A 16,595-nucleotide genomic window follows, 5' to 3' on the forward strand; every position below is an offset into this window, starting at 1 on the left:
CTGAGTGCTGCCCAGAAACTTTCTTTCTATTCTTAAACTCCTTTCCCACAGACCTGCCTCTTACTGATGCTTGCTTGAACTCAATACAAGACAAGTACATACCCAACACGGATTGTTGTTGTTATAGATGCAGTGGGTGCCTTTTGAAAAAAAGAGAGCTCCATTATAATTACTATGTCCTGTCAAGTGACAGATACATTTTTGTGGTTCAATTGCGATCTCGTGAATGGCTGGGGTGCTAAATGGCATTCTCTGGCCCAGAGCCTGGCTGTTTTGCTAGAAGATGTAACCCAATAACACATGTTACTTTATAAATCACTCTGTGCGTTAAATGTAGCAGGAGGAATGAGGTGGGGAGAGCACCAAAGGAGATAAAAACCCGCTGGAAACTTCCTGAAGGAACATTCAGCAATGAAACCAACAATTAAGTGACCTTTCTGCCTACATGTGAAGACCAATGATGCTCCAGGGCCAAGAGAGGGCCATGGACAGTTTGAACTTGATCAGTAAGCTCACGATGTTGGGGTCTTATGAGGGAAAATAGATCTTCACAAGAAGGTACTAGACTTGGTTACCACACCACACAATGGTCTCAATGTTTGAGGAATCTCTGCAGGACCCAAGACGCAGTCCTGTAGACAGCATAGCACCTGGAAGCAGCAGATGCAGCAGAGAGGCTTGCAGAACCATGCTTTTTAAGCATGAGCTTAAAGGTTGCTCACTTCAAAGGCAAATAGAGGGCTGCACGCCCAACAAGGTGTCACGCTTGGAAGCTGGAACAGGAAAGCCTAGCAGGCACCCAGAGGGAACAGTCCATCTCCATTCCAACACCACACCCAGTACCACAAAACCAACACAGGGGCTCGGCTCCACCTCACTTGCTCACTTCATGTGAAAGCAGTGAACCATGACGATCCAACAAGACTGTTTCCTACAGATGCAGTCAAACGAAAAAAATAGATCAGCTAAAACAGATCAGACTTGTCAGAAACTGAGGCATCGCCACAACAGCCTGCCATGGGCTCTGCAATACATCTCTTCCCATTTAAAAGCCTGAGACTCCCAGAAACATAGTAACCTGGGGCCAGGTGAGGATGAGGAGGGTAAAAAAGAGCACATGCAAGACGTGAAGTGCAAGGGATGCATCCAAGAGGAGAACAAACCCTGAAGGTCAGAGTAGCAAGCACATGAGCTGCTAACTAATGTACTACAGCAGCACCACAGGACAGAGACACAGGCACACACATCCTAGCAAACTGGAAAGCCATAAAAGTCTATTACAGCAAATCAAACAGCAGTCAGCATGACAGCCATTAGCCTGAAATGAATAAACGAGAACTTAATGAGCTCTGTCGAGGCCAGCTTGGTGAATTAAGTTGCCAATTCTGGCAGGATTCCCCTTTTCTTTACAGACTTGAAAGCATCCACACCGCTTCGTTGCCTTTTGACAAGCAAATCACGGGGTGCCCTTGCCCAGACGGGATGGACGATTACGCTGGAGCAACGTCCCTCTCCTGACACGTGGACCCTTGCTCAGCTATTCCAGGCAGGTGCCAGGGATACAATTAAGACACTACAAGTGCAGAGGACCAGTGGCATCAGCCCGGCAGATAAGCGATGCCCAGTCTGGGTATTCAGAGCTGCTGCGATGTGGAGGAGCCCACAGTTAAACTGGGCATCCTCTCCCCTGGCCCCATACTAGAGAGGAATTGCAGTCTGCAGCCCATGCCCATATAAATTCCCATTCTTAAATCAAGCGGACTGCGTAAAACGCCAGGACAAGTATTTAGAGGCAGTATTGTTTTTAAAGGTCAGTTTACTTCATGTTCCATTTATTTATGCACACTCTTCTTTTGACTTTCCTAGTGCCACACAATAGCAGCAAGGTTTAAATAGCCTTTCTGTTGCTGCTCCATTAGCTGGGACAACTGAAAATCAATACATCCATTTATCTCAAAATTAAAAAGAGAAAAACCCTCATTAGCTGCCAATTCTGCACAGAGCCAGTCTATGCAAAGCCACACTAGAACTTCTGTTAGCCTCTTCTCCATACCCAAGCTCCAGCCCCTGTTTATTCATTAGCTATAGGCCCTTCAGTTGGGCTTGGTAGTCTTTGAGACAGATTTTGCTACCCCCACCCTCACCACTCACCCTGGCCAGAGCATGGGTGCAACCTGGGGACACTGTCATCCCCTATCGTGGCTGGTTCCCCAGTCTCAGCTGCATCCCAGGTATCCTGTGGCTCTGGGGGCCTCAGCTTCTGAAGGCACATCTCCATGCCACATCACCTCCAGCTTTGAGTACTTGTGGACAAGCAACAGGGAAAACCTGCGGCCCTGTAAAGATCTCAAAGCAAGTGGGTACCTCTGCCTTGAGAGACGTGCTAGCACACACAAAGTAAATTCATTGCCACACCCCTGTGGGCCACAGCCCTTGGAGGGTCCCTTTTTAGGTGGTAGGACCCTGTCCCCTGCTCTCACAATACCTGACAAGGAAAGGCTCTCTCCCTAGCAGAAGAACAGAAGTGCCTCCAGGATGCTGGCTGAGCAATGTGTTTGTGGCTCATTACTTCTGATCGGTGCCCTTGGTTAAAGATCACAGATGGAAACTGGCACATGACGCCTTATAATTAGATTAGGCCAACCTCCAGAAAAGCACAGCTCTGAAGGCCAAGTGGCGGAGTAGGTGCACTGGATAAGCACTGTGCTTGCAATACCCCAAACAACTAGATGGTCCTGGAAATCCCTCCTGGCAGAACTATGGCTCACGTGCAAGCAGTGTGACATGCAAGAGGAAGGCTCTGGGGTTCAGCTTCTTCTTTTATTTATTTTTTTGTCCAGATCACCTGCCCACAGTTCGCTTTCTTTGGCCAGCCTTCGTTTTCCAAATGAGCACTGGACCTTTGCCCTGGCTGCTCCCCAGGCTTGATGCAGGTTAAGATCAGAAATGTGGAAGGCTTAAAATTCGCAGTATCAGCTCTTAGGGAAGAAGCAACAAGCAAGAGGAGGTATGGCATGGCTGCTCCAGGTATATAGACACCAGGGCTTAACACAGCAACCCACTTTTTAGCGCTCTCTTCACATGGAGAAGGGAGTCCTCTGTATTAGGTGCTGTAAACAGCAAAACCAGAGGTAAGTCTGAGGGCAGGGGAGAGGAGACTATTTTCCTTCAGTCCTACTGACATTCCTTTTGCTTTGCAGATGTCTGCAGACGGACCATCACCAGGAGGAGCAGCAGCAAGACAAGACAGCCACCCACCACCTTCCAGAGGTCCGAGCAGAAAGGCAAGAGCAAGGAGCAGCTCACATGGGTTTTGCCAAATCATTTCTCCACAATTTGTGCTTTAAAGAGAAGAAATTACTCTGACCCAGTATCATTCTCAAAGGGAGGTTTCAGATGACTTGGCGCAAAGATGAGACTAAAACTCCCAGCTCATACATCACAAGCAACTTAATGAAGAAACTTCATCCTCACAGCAGAGTGTCAGGGAAAGATCAAAGCCCAGCACAGCAGGGCATCAGCAGCCAGCATATTAAATAAACCTTTGTAACACAATCATTTGTACCTCTCAATTACTGAAGACTGCTTGACTTCACACACACAGGTGCACACTTGACCTCATCCACACCCTGAGGCAGGCTTGGGGAAAAAATGGGCTCTGCCCTGACACGAGGGTACAAGAAGAAGTTTCCTTCACTGGACGATGTGAAATGCCCTACTAATCACCTATTTCAAAGGCGATATCCTGACCTTGTCCTCCTAGCACCAGCAACTACCTGTCACTCCACGTCTTTAAAGTCTAAATTCACATCAGATCTCCAAGTTCCTGGTGTATTTCTGCCAAGCTGAGCTCTAGCTGCAAAGCTCTCCCTGATGGTATGACTAGATGTCTCCTCCTTTGAAATGGCCAGCATGGAGAGAGAGCAGCAGCAGATTGTGGAAATTCTGTCCTTGGAGATATTCAACACTTGGCTAGATAAAGCCCTGAGCAACCTGAAGATTCTCTCTGCTTTAGTGGGAGCTTGGGCCAGATTATCTCCTGTGGTCCCTTCCTACTTGCTTCATTCCTATGGCATCACAGGACAAGTCCTACTACAAAGCTGTTAGAGGAAACCACCAGCAAGGGCAGAAGCCTTTGGGCAGGACTTTGCCAGAAATCAGGCATTTGGGGAAATGTTTATTCCTGCCTCAGGTCCCCTCTGTGACAAGAGCTGTACATTCCCCTCTGTCTCAAAGGAAGAGAAAGACAAACAGATTCCCATTTACAGCTATTTTCAAACTTCACATTTGTCATGGGAAAGACATCACCAAGGCTGCAAAGATGCTGAGCTCCAAACCTCTTCTTTCACCTGCCTTCCCCCAGTGCCCCAAACACAGTCACACTTTGTTTCTGCCCATTTTCAAGCAACAATAACTTCCAGAGGTTCAACCCCCCCCTAACCCCAGTGAGGGTTCCAGGTGAGGAGGACAGTCCCATGCTTCAGTGGCCCTCACGCAGCCAGCTCTGCAGTGGTAACCAGACAGCAAGCATGGCCACCGACGGAAGAGCCAGAAGCCAGGCTGTGTGGAGAGGCTGCAGCGATCCCTACCTCTGGGATGCGGACGCTGTAGGGCTGGTTGTGGAACCGTGGGGCGTTGTCATTCACGTCTCCGACCTGGATGTTGACTGTCCCTTTGATCACCTGCGGTCACAACGATAACAAGAGGGAGAGGGTGCCAGCTTTATGCACGGATTTAAAACCTAAAGCAAGCTTGTGGCTGTGTTTTCTGACTTGGGCTTTTGGCAAGCGACGGCCAGGGGTAGCCCCACTCCCCAGACTCCCCCAGGGAGATGCAGAAGGTGTCCCCCCCCCACAACCCATACTCATCCTCTCTGTCCATGCCATAGACCATGAAATGAGAAGTCACACTTACCCCTTGGCTGTCACTGACAGAAAATTCAACCGTGAATTCTGACTTAGTCTGAAAGGGAGGGAGAAGAAAAACATATAATTAAAGATACTGTAGCGTTTATCTGCAGATGGCAGGCTTGGGACTTTTAGCCAATATTATTACATGCAAAATGCTTTCAGGACCTTCAAGAAGAGAAGGGGCGCTTGAGTGCAATTACCTACATGAAATATAAAATGCTGAGAAATATTAATGCCAGCAGGGCTCCAGTGTATTTCACAGGCGTGGAAAGCTGCTCTGCCCTGGGTCAGGGGGATGCAGGGACTAAGCAACCAACTCCTCAACTAGCAGCCAAGCACTTTAAACAGACAACTAGGCTAAAGTAGATGAGAGGAGCCCACTGTTCAACCTGCTGCGGTGTGCCAGCAAGCCCCAGCTCTCTTTGTACACCTGCCCCATCCCCAATGCTGCAGGCTGCACATTTGTAGCAGCAAGAGGGAGTAAGTGCAAGGCAGAGAAAAGCAGTTTTACACCCGTGGTGTACTGTGATCTGGCACCATCTCCAACTGCAAGATACATGGACGATGCAGAAAGAGAAGAAAGTCCAAAGAACAAGCTGTGTAATTCGCTTTTGTTCAAAATGACAATACAACACAGTCTCACTGAGGACATCTAAATCTGGCTACTGCATTCCCAACTTACCTGCCATGCAGCAGTTCTTGGGATATCACATAGCTGGAAACACTGGGATAAGCCCAGGGGCTGTAGTAAGAACGGCTGAAATCTCGTAAGCCCATTCCAAAAAGTGCCTGTGCAGTCCTCCCTGCCTCTTTTTGCTTTAACTAAATTAATAGCTTCGTCTTAAATGGCAATGTATTGAAGTCACTGGTACTGGGGTGAGCAACAATTGGGAAGACGGGATTCTTTTGGTGTCAGGGCAGGACGATATTGCTAGTGGAGGCAGACCTCTCCCTGACCTTTCTTTTCCACCAGTGATCATTTTGTTCATGTTTTACCAAGTAATTGCACAGGGATGGACAGAAGGACTTGGACCACTGCACCTATCTAGTACCTGGGCTCCACCTGGTGTTTTGGTTCTCACAGTCCCAGCAATTCCTTCCTCCTCAGCATGCCTTCCCACCCCCAGTGTCCCTGCCCTGCCTGAGCTGCTAGACCACAACAACTTGAAGTCTCCAAAGCATTGTGCAGGAAAGGCTGAAAAGCAAGCTTGAAATGGCTCTCTATGCTGCAGATTTGGTTGATTTATTCCTAATGAGATCAGCTTTGGGACAGGCAGCAGCTGCTGGTGCCCAGACCAGGAGCTCCATTTGCACCAGGGTAGCAGTTCATCTTGGAGAAGGGTTTGGGGAACAGCTTCTCAGAGCATGCATCCCTCCTGCCCCCACATCTGCGCCCCTCCTTTCAACAGCCAGGGAATCCAACCTGAGAAAAATCTTTCCTAGCTCCTGCCTCAGGGCAATGTTTGCAGGCAGAGGGAAGAGCTGAAGTGACAATGCGGAGGAGAGCCTCTGCTCCTTTCAACATCCCACCTTGCTGCATGAGCAAGCTTTCACCCCCGTTTGCCCCCTACTCATTGGTGCCACCGTGAGGGACAAAGCAGTAGGGAAAATAGGAGACGAGACAACCTGTTGAGCATTTAAATTTTAAAAGCACGATGAAATAATCAGAGAAAGCTGTCACATGTTAACTTCTGTCTCCACCCTCCATTTTAGCACACACTTTTTCTAGACTTGGGGTCTGGTTTTTTCTTTTTATAAAAAACTTTCACTTCTAATCTTTGTGGGAGTAAACCAACTTTTTAAATTTGTTTTGCCTCTATACGTTTGCTCCTTCGTCTTTTTCCTCTGTTTTCCCTTTTCCTGCATCATTTACCTTACTATGACTCCCTCTCCCTTTTCAAGTCTCTTTCTCCTCCACTGTACAAGAATTGACCTCTTGCTTTTCTTTCCCCTTGACTTTTCTTGTATGGCTTTCTCTCCCCTAACTTTATTGCATGCATCCAGGACAGCATTCTCTGCTCCCAGCACATTGTCTACCTCATCTCTTTCCTCCCACACCATCCTGCTTCCTCCACCATAAGTTGTCATTTACACCTTTCTCTTATCCATACCAAACTATGCACGTGTCTCTCTTCACCCTTTTCCAGGTGTTGCTGACTTTGAGCCCCTCCCAGTTCAGTCCAGCCGTGCATGCAAGCTCTGCTCAACTCCTTCCCTTCCCACCCTCCACCAAAAGACACCTAAAATCTATTGATTGCCCTCCTTGGCTTAAGGCTGGTACCATAAGTATTGGGAAGCAGTAGGCATTTGAATAAGAGAAGATTTATGACTCATGCCAGCAGCTGTTGGCACCGTGAGGCGGAGGGGAGAGAGATGAAGAAAAACACTTTATTTTTCCAGAGCCTTGCTCTTAATGCTATGAAATTGCGTTTGCCCTTCCCCATCCTGATCAGCATCCACCACCCTGCTCCTCTGCATCCCCACATCTGCCTGGCTCCGACCAGGACTGCTGTCGCAGCATCTGAGATGTGTTAATGGGTTTTATCTTCACAATGCTGCCGCTGGCAAAGGAAGTATTAAACACAGGCAACAGAAGCACAGGAAAAATTAAACATATTGCCCAAGTCAAATAGTGTTTTCCCAGTCTTACTGAGCTCCTGTCCCACCGCCTGTGCTATCCCTTCCTCCTTGCTCAGGAAACACAGCAAGGGCCAGGGCTTTTGTACAACAGGCACCGGGATGCGATATCATCTTTGCAGACCAAAGCTACCATTGAAAATAGGGGTGTGAAACAGCTTCAAGGCAATAATCTTGCCAAATTTAGCATCCAGCAGCCTGAATCCACAAGATGAGATTGAATAAGCAGGTATACCTCATGCCTCTTCATACGCTGTTTTAAATAGGATTTAATCAGAATATAAGTTTAAAGAGGGAACCTGTAGTTTTCCCTGAAAAAAATGTGACCATCCTGACTCTTTGGTAGATCATTTCCATTATTTTCTTTCCTTCCAGACTCACAGATACTATTCTGGGATCCAGGAAAACCAACAAGCCAAATCGAACTAAAGCAGCCTGCTTATTCCCCATGTCCCCACTGAGCTGGGGACAGTAACAGGGTGGCTAGGGACAGATCCTGCTGGGGACACACCTGGACTCCCAACTCTGTGTGGGAGCAACACCCAGGTTGCATCTCAGCTGCCACAGAAGGTGGGCAGCCACCATTTATGCAAGTAGAAATGCTTTATCCCTCCCCTCAGCAGAGGATGTTCTCAGCACCAAGAGGCATTACCTCTCTGTCCAAGGGCTGCCTGAGCCAGACAACACCAGTCACACTCTCCACTGCAAAGAACCGGCTGGCCTCCTCCCCAACCACACCGAAGACCAGTGGATCATTGTCCAGGTCCCGGGCCAGCAGCTGAGTCACTGAGGAACCTGAGAGAGACAGAGACGAAAGAAATCATAAGCAAAACAGAAAGGAGGAAATCCCGAAAATACTCAGCATGTCAGGAAACACAGATCTTCTGCCTTCCTTAAGGCATCCCTAAACTATTTTCCCATGGTGCTACAATGCCTCAAGCAGCAAGGGGAATCAAGCTGTGCATGGTCTTACTGTTCTCTCTAGCGCAGATAAATCAAACCACGGCTCTTCTCCTCCCTCACCCTTATCAAAAGAGAAAGCCACATAAGTTCAGCAGAAGCACGGCCATCTCGTGCACTAGAGATAGTGGAGGAACCCATACCTCTTCTGGGTAAGGGCCTACCAGCCTCCCTCCCACTCTCCCCTGCTGAGGGGCACCACCAACAGATACAACAACATTTCCAGGTTAAAAGCAAACATCGCAAGGCCCAGAGCATGGACACAATGCCTACAGGTGCCTCGAGGCTCAGGGATTCGGTAGCACCTGGAGCCAGCCACGGACCTGAGGTTTGTTTTAAATACAATAGCAAGGTCTTTCTGGCATACTTGAAGTCCATGCACTAGAGAGCATGAGAGGCACTGGGACAAATCCATCACTACCTTCTGCCAAATCATATTTGAAACCATTTTCTGCAGCATCCTGAATACCTCAGACAACAGAGGCCTTGCTCAACCACCCCTCATGGGCACATGGCTGTAAATGTCTCTTCCTAATGGCACTCAAGAGGCAACCCAGACCGCTCTGAAGTTGCTGTGTGGGGGCCATGTGTCCTCTCTCCGATCTCCACACTGCTCCTGGAGCGGGATGACTTCTACTGCTCCAAAAGCAAGGGATGGCCACCACCCTTGGAGCTTCATTTCAGCCCCATAAGAACCTCCTCGAATCATTTTGGGCCTTTCCATGACACCTCTGAGAACACTCAAAGTCTGCTGTAGCTGGTTGACCACGACTGGCTGCTTGTCGCCCACCCAGCTGCTCTCAGTCCCCTCAGCAGGATGGTGGAGAAAATAGGAGGAAAGAAGCTGGTGGGCAGAGATAAGGATGGGAGATCACCTTGGCCATCTGGCCTCAAGGATGGGGAGGGAACATCCTCTGTGTGAGCCATCTTTGGCAGTGCAAGAGCACTTCATGACCCCAAATCATCTGGCCGAGGAGAACAAATGCCCAAATTTCATCAGTGTGGGAAGATGAGGGAAGCTCTGGCAGACCAGAGGGTGAATACAGTGGCACAGCCTGGCAAGCAGAGGAACCCAGGCAATTACTGGCTGGTTGGCGTGACATCAATCATGGTGGAAATAAGGGGAAAAGCTGATACAATATTGCATTAATAAAGAATTAAATGATAGGAACATAATTAATGCAAGTCAACACATTTTTATGGAAAATAGGCCTTGTCAAACAAACCTGATTTTATTCTTTGATGAGATTATAATTTTGGCAGATAAAGGTAACTGTGAAGGAATAACAGACTTTTGCAAGGCATTAGACTTATCACTGCATGACTTTCTGATTAAAAATTTAGTACTGTACGACTTCAACGAAGCGCACTTAGGCGAGGACCCAGCTGCCCAGCAGGTCCCAAGGCCACCGACCATGGTCAGGGGGACACCCTCATGCAATGTAAAATTGCTGTCAGTACAAACTCAGTGACAGCACGGCAAATAACGGGGAGGACCAAGCAGCCAGGTGAAGCACTTGGTAATTTGGGCTTGTTTGCTAGAAATCTGTTTTCATGACCCTGCTCCAAACACACTCAAAAAAGGTTTGTGGACCAGAACTGCAGAGGAGAGCATCCCAAAACCAGCCATTCTGGCAGGCTGGGGGATCCAAGCACTCAAGGAGCTCTTTCCATGCCCTGGCTGGCAGAGCCACAGTGTTCTTCAAGCACTCAGAGGAATGACTTTAGGGTCAGCTGGTTCTGCCAAGGATGCAATTCTGCAAGCTGCTTGGCTGTCCACATCATTTTCAGGACTGGATGTGAGAGGAAGACATGAATGTTCAAGAGATAGCAAAAATACTTCACACTTAACAAGGGCTTTAAAAGCTTGAACTGCTTCATTTATGAAAAAGAGCAGCAAGATGATTCAGGCCTTCTCAAGCACATCCATGAAGAGGACAAAATGTAATATTTAAAGATGACTAGTCCAGAGTATGAAAGCACAGCAAGACTCAATACCCAAACCCAAACAAATTTCTATTTGGAGAAGGATTAGCAGTTGTTTTAAAAGAGCAACTACAATTAACCACTGGAAAAAAAAATTCCACCGGCACGGGTGCGAGTGACAGGTCATGATCAAAGACAGTTTGGACAAAGACCCAAAAGGAGGAGCTTTTATCCAAACCACTGTGATCAGCTGATTCGTCTGCAACATTCCCATCTCTTCAGTGAAGCCAGCACTGGAGATACAAAGCAACCCTACGCTTTCTCAAACCTCAAAGCCTTGATATGAAACAAGGTACTAGCTTGGTTTTATTTTGGAGCTCATCTGAAGCCATCCTTAGGCAAAGGTTTCTTTGCCCTAGGAAATAAGCAAGACTGTGACAGTCCCCATGGCAGTGAAAGCCAGTAATGAGGACAAGATAAATCCAGAGTCATACACCTATCTATTGTGCCAAATTTAATGGGAGAAACAGACTTTCCCCCTTTACATCCCATTCAAAAACCCAAATCAACAGGGTATCTGCAATTGCCTCCAGAACTACAAATACTTCAAACTCCAAAAGGTCTCAGTCGCATCTCAGTGGAAGGGAAACAATCTTAAAAATCCTGCTGAATAGGAAAATCGTGTCCCACCCAGTTCTAATCATAGTGGCATTCATGGTTTTTATGCTGCAAACCCACTTGCAGAAAGGAAAAAAAAAAATAAAATCAGCCAGCAAACAAATATTTAACTCCTCTGTCTCTTTGAATTACAGATACCTCCCACTGTCAGGGACTTTAGTTCCTAAATTCAGTATAACCTGGAGAACAAGGCAAGGCATTTCTGGGTAGAGCGCATCATCCCACCTGCATTTCTTGCTCCTGCTGGTCTGCAGACTTGCAGAGTTAGATTCCTACGAAACAGCCCGCTGGGCTGCACTGCTCTCTGGTCCAAGAGTATCAAAACCAAGGACAAATTTAGTGGGTAAAAGAAGAGGAAAGGAGGAACATTCAGAGCCTATACCCTCCTCAACTTTTCTTTTATTTGTTAGAAACAAGAAACTTCATTAGGACATACATAGGGCAGCTCAGAACATTAAAGTATAAGCTGCACTGTATTACAGGGAAATACCATCTTAAAAAAACCTCAAGTGAGGCACCAAAAACTAAGAGTTCTTTCACCCATTCCCTTACCTGTCCATCAATCACCATCCTAACTTAAGAGCACCTCTGAACTAATTACAGAAAAAAAAAAACCAACCCACACGCATAAAATACAGATCAAAATAACAAATTAAATAGAAGATAATGAGAAACAGGTCCCCAAAGAAAGAAATGAGGCTTCACAATTACTTTGTCATTTGTTGTTCTGATTTTTGCAAGCTTTACCCCAGGGGAATGCTCAGTTTAGGCATGTGGTGTAAACCAGGTGTGCAGGATGCAGTGAGAAGACTGCAGAAGAGCACACTGGGCTCCTTCACCACTTTCACCACTACGACAAAAGTTTGTGTGAGCTACCTTCCACCGATTCCTTTACCACCAATTTATTTAGCCCTACTTTTCCCCCCTTAACTTCCCCCCCCCCCCCCCCCCCCCCAAATTTACTGCACCAAAGGAACAGACTAGCTGGATAGCATGAGGCAAAGACACAGCTGAAGCATCTGTGCCATGGTCACCATTCAACAGATCACAAAAAAAAAAAATCCCATTTTCCAGACTGATCACAGGGAAGGTGCTGCTGTCCCATCCATAGGTGAAGCCAGACCAAGCCAAGCACCTGGCCCAGCAATACTCAGCTCTGCAGCTGGACTCCACACACACTTTCATGGAAGCAACACGGGAACTGTCAAAGGATTGCAAAAGCAACACTAACACCTTCACATAAGGTGTCTGTATCACTGGGAAATCATCAAAAAGAAGAGGGTCTTGCTCAGACAGGGCATACAAAGCCCAGAGAGCTCCACATCTGTCAGAAACCCCTCTCAGGGCACTTGCAAAGAAAAATAATGTGCTTTGGCTCTCCCCAGTGCCATGCTAAGGATGCTCTTTGAGCCACCACAAACCCAAGTGCCAACCTCACTCCGGTGAGGGCTGAGGAAACAGGGACAAATTATCCTTTCGGAGTGTGAAGTTATAGGCTCCATTTGTTTCCCCTCAGGAATCAGACAGGTCAGTTAAGCGTCTTGATTCCACCAGGTAATCACAATTTATCTTGTCTCCTTTTGCCTCCTTTCTCTTAATCATGGCTACTTCTCCCTCTCTCTCACACATACACAGATTTTCTTCTTTCTCAAAGTCTTGAACTTTGATTGACCTCAGGAGCTGTTTTTTTTGTTGTTGTATTTGCCTCTTGTTTCGTTCCTGCTAGGATTTTATTAAAGTTTTTTAGGTTTGGCTGCTTTATGGGGTGTACTTTTTCCCTCCATACAGGAACTCCTGTCCCAGAGTCTTGCTTGTGGCTATAAACCTGTGTATTTTTTTTTGCCCTTCCATTTTGCCAAGGAGGAAAGTAGGCAAAAGGGCTGTGCCCTTCCAATTCCTCTCGATTGGTTTTGCTTTCAAGAGGGGGATGAGAAAGGAGAAAAAACAAATTCTTTGGGAGGATCCCAGATCTTCTGGAGGGTTTTAGAAGCGCCGAGCCCCAGGGCCAGAGAAAGAGTGGGAGGATAAAGTGCCAGAGCAAGATGTTGACACAGTCTGCACAGGAATCGCATGGGGTGGGATGGAGGGCACTGAGATCCAACAGAAGGGGCAGGTTTCTAATCAGTTGCTTAATAAGATGCTCTTAAAAGGTCTGATCCATACCCAAGTGGAGTTAATAGGAATCTCTCTGCTGACTGCACTGGCTTTTGCGCTCAAGACTTCAGGCATCAGCTACACTTCAATATTAAAAGCATTTTAATCCCTGCTTTGGAAAGCCAGTGCCTGTTTCTCCTTGGCTCATTGTTTCTCACCCCTCCAAGGCTCTGGATCATATCTGTGGGCACAGTCACCATGCAGCTTTTCTTGGCTCCCCATCTTCTACCACCACTACTGAGAGCTGTCCAGAGCCTGCCAGCACCACAAGCACCCAGCTTACAGGCAAAGAGCTTTGCAGAATAAAAGGCCAGAAATTTCTAAGTAGCAGCAGCAAACAGACCAGAGGCAGCGGGCACGCTGGGGAGGGAAGCAGCAGGGAGACAGCCCATATGTCAAGAGCAGTGCCTGTGGTCCTCAACGAAGGTCGCAAGCTGGCACAAAGAATCCTCGGCTGCTATTCAGCTTCTCAAACCAGCACAAATTTATTTACATAAAAATCATTTTAGCATCCCCACCCTGCAGCAAGGAGTCCCCTCACATGAAGGCCACTGCCATGCTTTTGCTCCGAAGTAGCGGCCACCAGATATCCACAGCTCCCCCTCCTTCCTTCCTTGGAAGGGAGATGGGACAATCATATCCCATTCACTTCTCCCACAACAGTCCTGATGTTAGGCGCTAGCTAGCAGCCCTGCCTTTCTGCCCCAGTCACCCCAGCACAGGCATCTCCAGTTAGCCCAGTTCACCACAACAGGCTGGCCCCCCTGATGCACTTGGTGCCAGGATTTGACGGAACTGATCTTGAAATTCAAACCTTGTCTCATTTGTCACCTGCTCCCTTTTCTTTGCCTGTAATTCATTTTCTCTTCCACCTTTCGAAAAAAAAAAAAAAAAAGAAAAAAAAAAGAAAAAAAAAAGCAAGCAAAGCGCCCTTCCATGATGTTTTACCAAAGATTTTTTTGAAAGAAAAGATGAAATACCAGTATTTCTAGGCTGCTGAGCAATGTGAGGGAGAGGAAAGGACAGTGACTCCCTAGCAAGGAAAATAAAGCGAAATCTAGTTTCAAGCAGGAGGCGACAGAAAGTGGGAGCTGCTAGCATGTTTGGGATGAGACTTCATCGCTTTCCCAGAGAGGACAAGTGCAGAGTTGGGGACAGAGCATGCACAAGAGACCCACCTGACGTGACAGGGGGATGCATATATGGGCACAGGGCAGGGGCCTAGGAGAGCAACCAAAGCACACCTGAGCTCAGGAAATCTCTTGCAGGCACCAAGGTCTCTCCATCTTCATTCCTGCCTTCCTCCCAGTTGGTCCCAGCCTCCTGAAGCAGTTTCCCTGTCCATACCACAGATGGCCATAGGTTACGCAGAAGATGTGGGCTTCCAAAGGCTAATCACCACACGTTCCAGACTGCTACTGCTGGGAAGACCTTGCTCCTCACAGCTGGAGCACACCTTGGGTGAGTAATAATAGCAAAACTCATGCTGAGATTAAACCCTGACCAACACCATTCAGATACACTCAGGGATACCTGAAAGCACACCACTGGTACAAGGGCAACCCACTCATCCACCTCCAAGCCTTTCCCCCAAACCAGGTGGCTGTCAGCTCTTTTCATAGACACAACCTCAACAGATACTCTCTGGCCTCCTTCTCAGAAAAAGACTTGACCACTTGAGCCAAAACTTTCCAGAACAACTCAGCAAAGAAAGTTTCCACTCCTACTATTCAAGTTGAGCTCAACGTTACATACTTCTCTTTCCAGATGCTAATGGGAAGCATCACCTTACCCCACCAACAAGGTTGCCTCTGCTCCAATTACTGTGCCGCAGAGCAAGTGAAAAAGGGCAGGGAGACAACAGCACCTTTTAAAAAAGGTTCTTATAATGAGAAAAGAACAGTTTCTGCCATCAGAAAAAAAAGTTGTCTTCACCAGTTATGGGGGAAAAAGCCCAGGAGAAGCTGGTCCAGGAACCATGTGCACTATTGCCATCACCCATCGCATACAGGAGAGAAAGGAGTCAAACATAGAGGTGACAGAGAAGAGGGAAAACAAATTTGTGCAGTCAAAACCATTTCTGAGGGAGTTTGTCAAGCTGGGAACCAAAAGGCACAGTGGAGTTTTTCTTAGTTCCTCAGACACTCAAAACCAGAGCAGGAGAAAGAGCCTGTAATTTCTCTGCTGCATATAGTTATTTTAAGTGGGTAGTCAGTGTTGAGACAGAATCCATAAGCAGACCTGACAGCCAGCAGTAAACCTCAGAAAGCGGCATTGCCTGCTTTCATTCCCCCCAGCTCTTTGTGGAGATGTTTAAATGAGTGTTTAAAGCTGTCTAAAAAGAAGAGCACAGTAGCAGGTAAAGAAGAGACAAGCATTCACACCAAGAGCAGCCGTAACAGAGGGCTTTTTTGGTTTACTTCACTATTTACTAAGCACTTCAGTTAACTTTACAAGAGAAATGGGGGAGGGGGGTGGGGGTGTGGTGGATTATAAAAATCAATGGTATATTGAACTTTCTTGACATTATCATTACAGTAAACAGAATACCTGAGGCTCTTCCGGTAGATGTTGAGCACGCAGCCACTGGGCTGCTGGCATGCACGTGGGCAGAGAAGTGGCATCCTTGCAATTAAAGTCAACACCTATACCAACACTTAAGACAGAGCAATTTCCCTCCATCAACATTCAAACAGGTCTTATGGCAATGCAGATACCAAGCAAGCTCTCTGAAACCAGTTTCAAACATACGTCTGCATGCCAGTGCTATGCCTTTGCAGTGGCTGGAGGTTCCAGACTGCTCACTCACTGGCAGCTCCTTAGCTTGGAGACAATGGTTTATTAACCAAAACTCTCCAACCAGGCTGGCGTATTGCTGCCAAAATCACCAATACACTTTAGTATCACTGGGGCATCTCCAGATCTGCCTGGAAAAAAAGATTAAAAAAATGCTCTTCCCTGGGCAAACCCCTGCAAATAGCAGCAGGCTCAGGGAGTGCCTTCCTCTCCTTTCTCCCAGGCTGAGCAGGCAGGGATCCAGAGATTCCTGCCCTCCGGTTCACTGCAAAACCCACAGCCCATCCCTGGGACATGGGAGACCACGGACAGTTTGAAAAAAACTGAACGGACTTTGGTTTTCTTTTGTTTGGGAAGGAATAGGTTGTATCAGCATGAAAGAGCAAAGTAAATTCAATTGCATCCAAAAAAACCCCCCCACAAACACCCTCATGAGAGTAAAATAAGAAAAGAAACACTTTAAAAAAAAAAATGGAGTCTGGGTCTGTTAAGATATTCCTGGTGTGAAAAGGTTCCCACACTTAAAAAGGCCTC

The 16,595-nt window shown here is 47.2% G+C and overlaps 1 protein-coding gene across 1 annotated transcript in view; it reads right to left on the bottom strand.

Moving 5' to 3' along the window:
* Positions 1-16,595, bottom strand: part of CDH23 (cadherin related 23) — a 202,604-nt gene that overhangs the window by 154,473 nt on the left and 31,536 nt on the right. Inside the window, exons 3-5 of the mRNA XM_086467128.1 lie at positions 8,200-8,342; positions 4,915-4,962; positions 4,590-4,682 (exon numbers count right to left, since the gene is read on the bottom strand). Coding sequence (XP_086323254.1) covers positions 4,590-4,682; positions 4,915-4,962; positions 8,200-8,342 — 284 coding nt within the window. The remainder of the gene's footprint in view (positions 1-4,589; positions 4,683-4,914; positions 4,963-8,199; positions 8,343-16,595) is intronic.

Source organism: Leptosomus discolor, chromosome 6 (assembly GCF_034619465.1).
Source record: "Leptosomus discolor isolate bLepDis1 chromosome 6, bLepDis1.hap2, whole genome shotgun sequence".
Taxonomy (NCBI): Eukaryota; Metazoa; Chordata; class Aves; order Leptosomiformes; family Leptosomidae; genus Leptosomus; species Leptosomus discolor.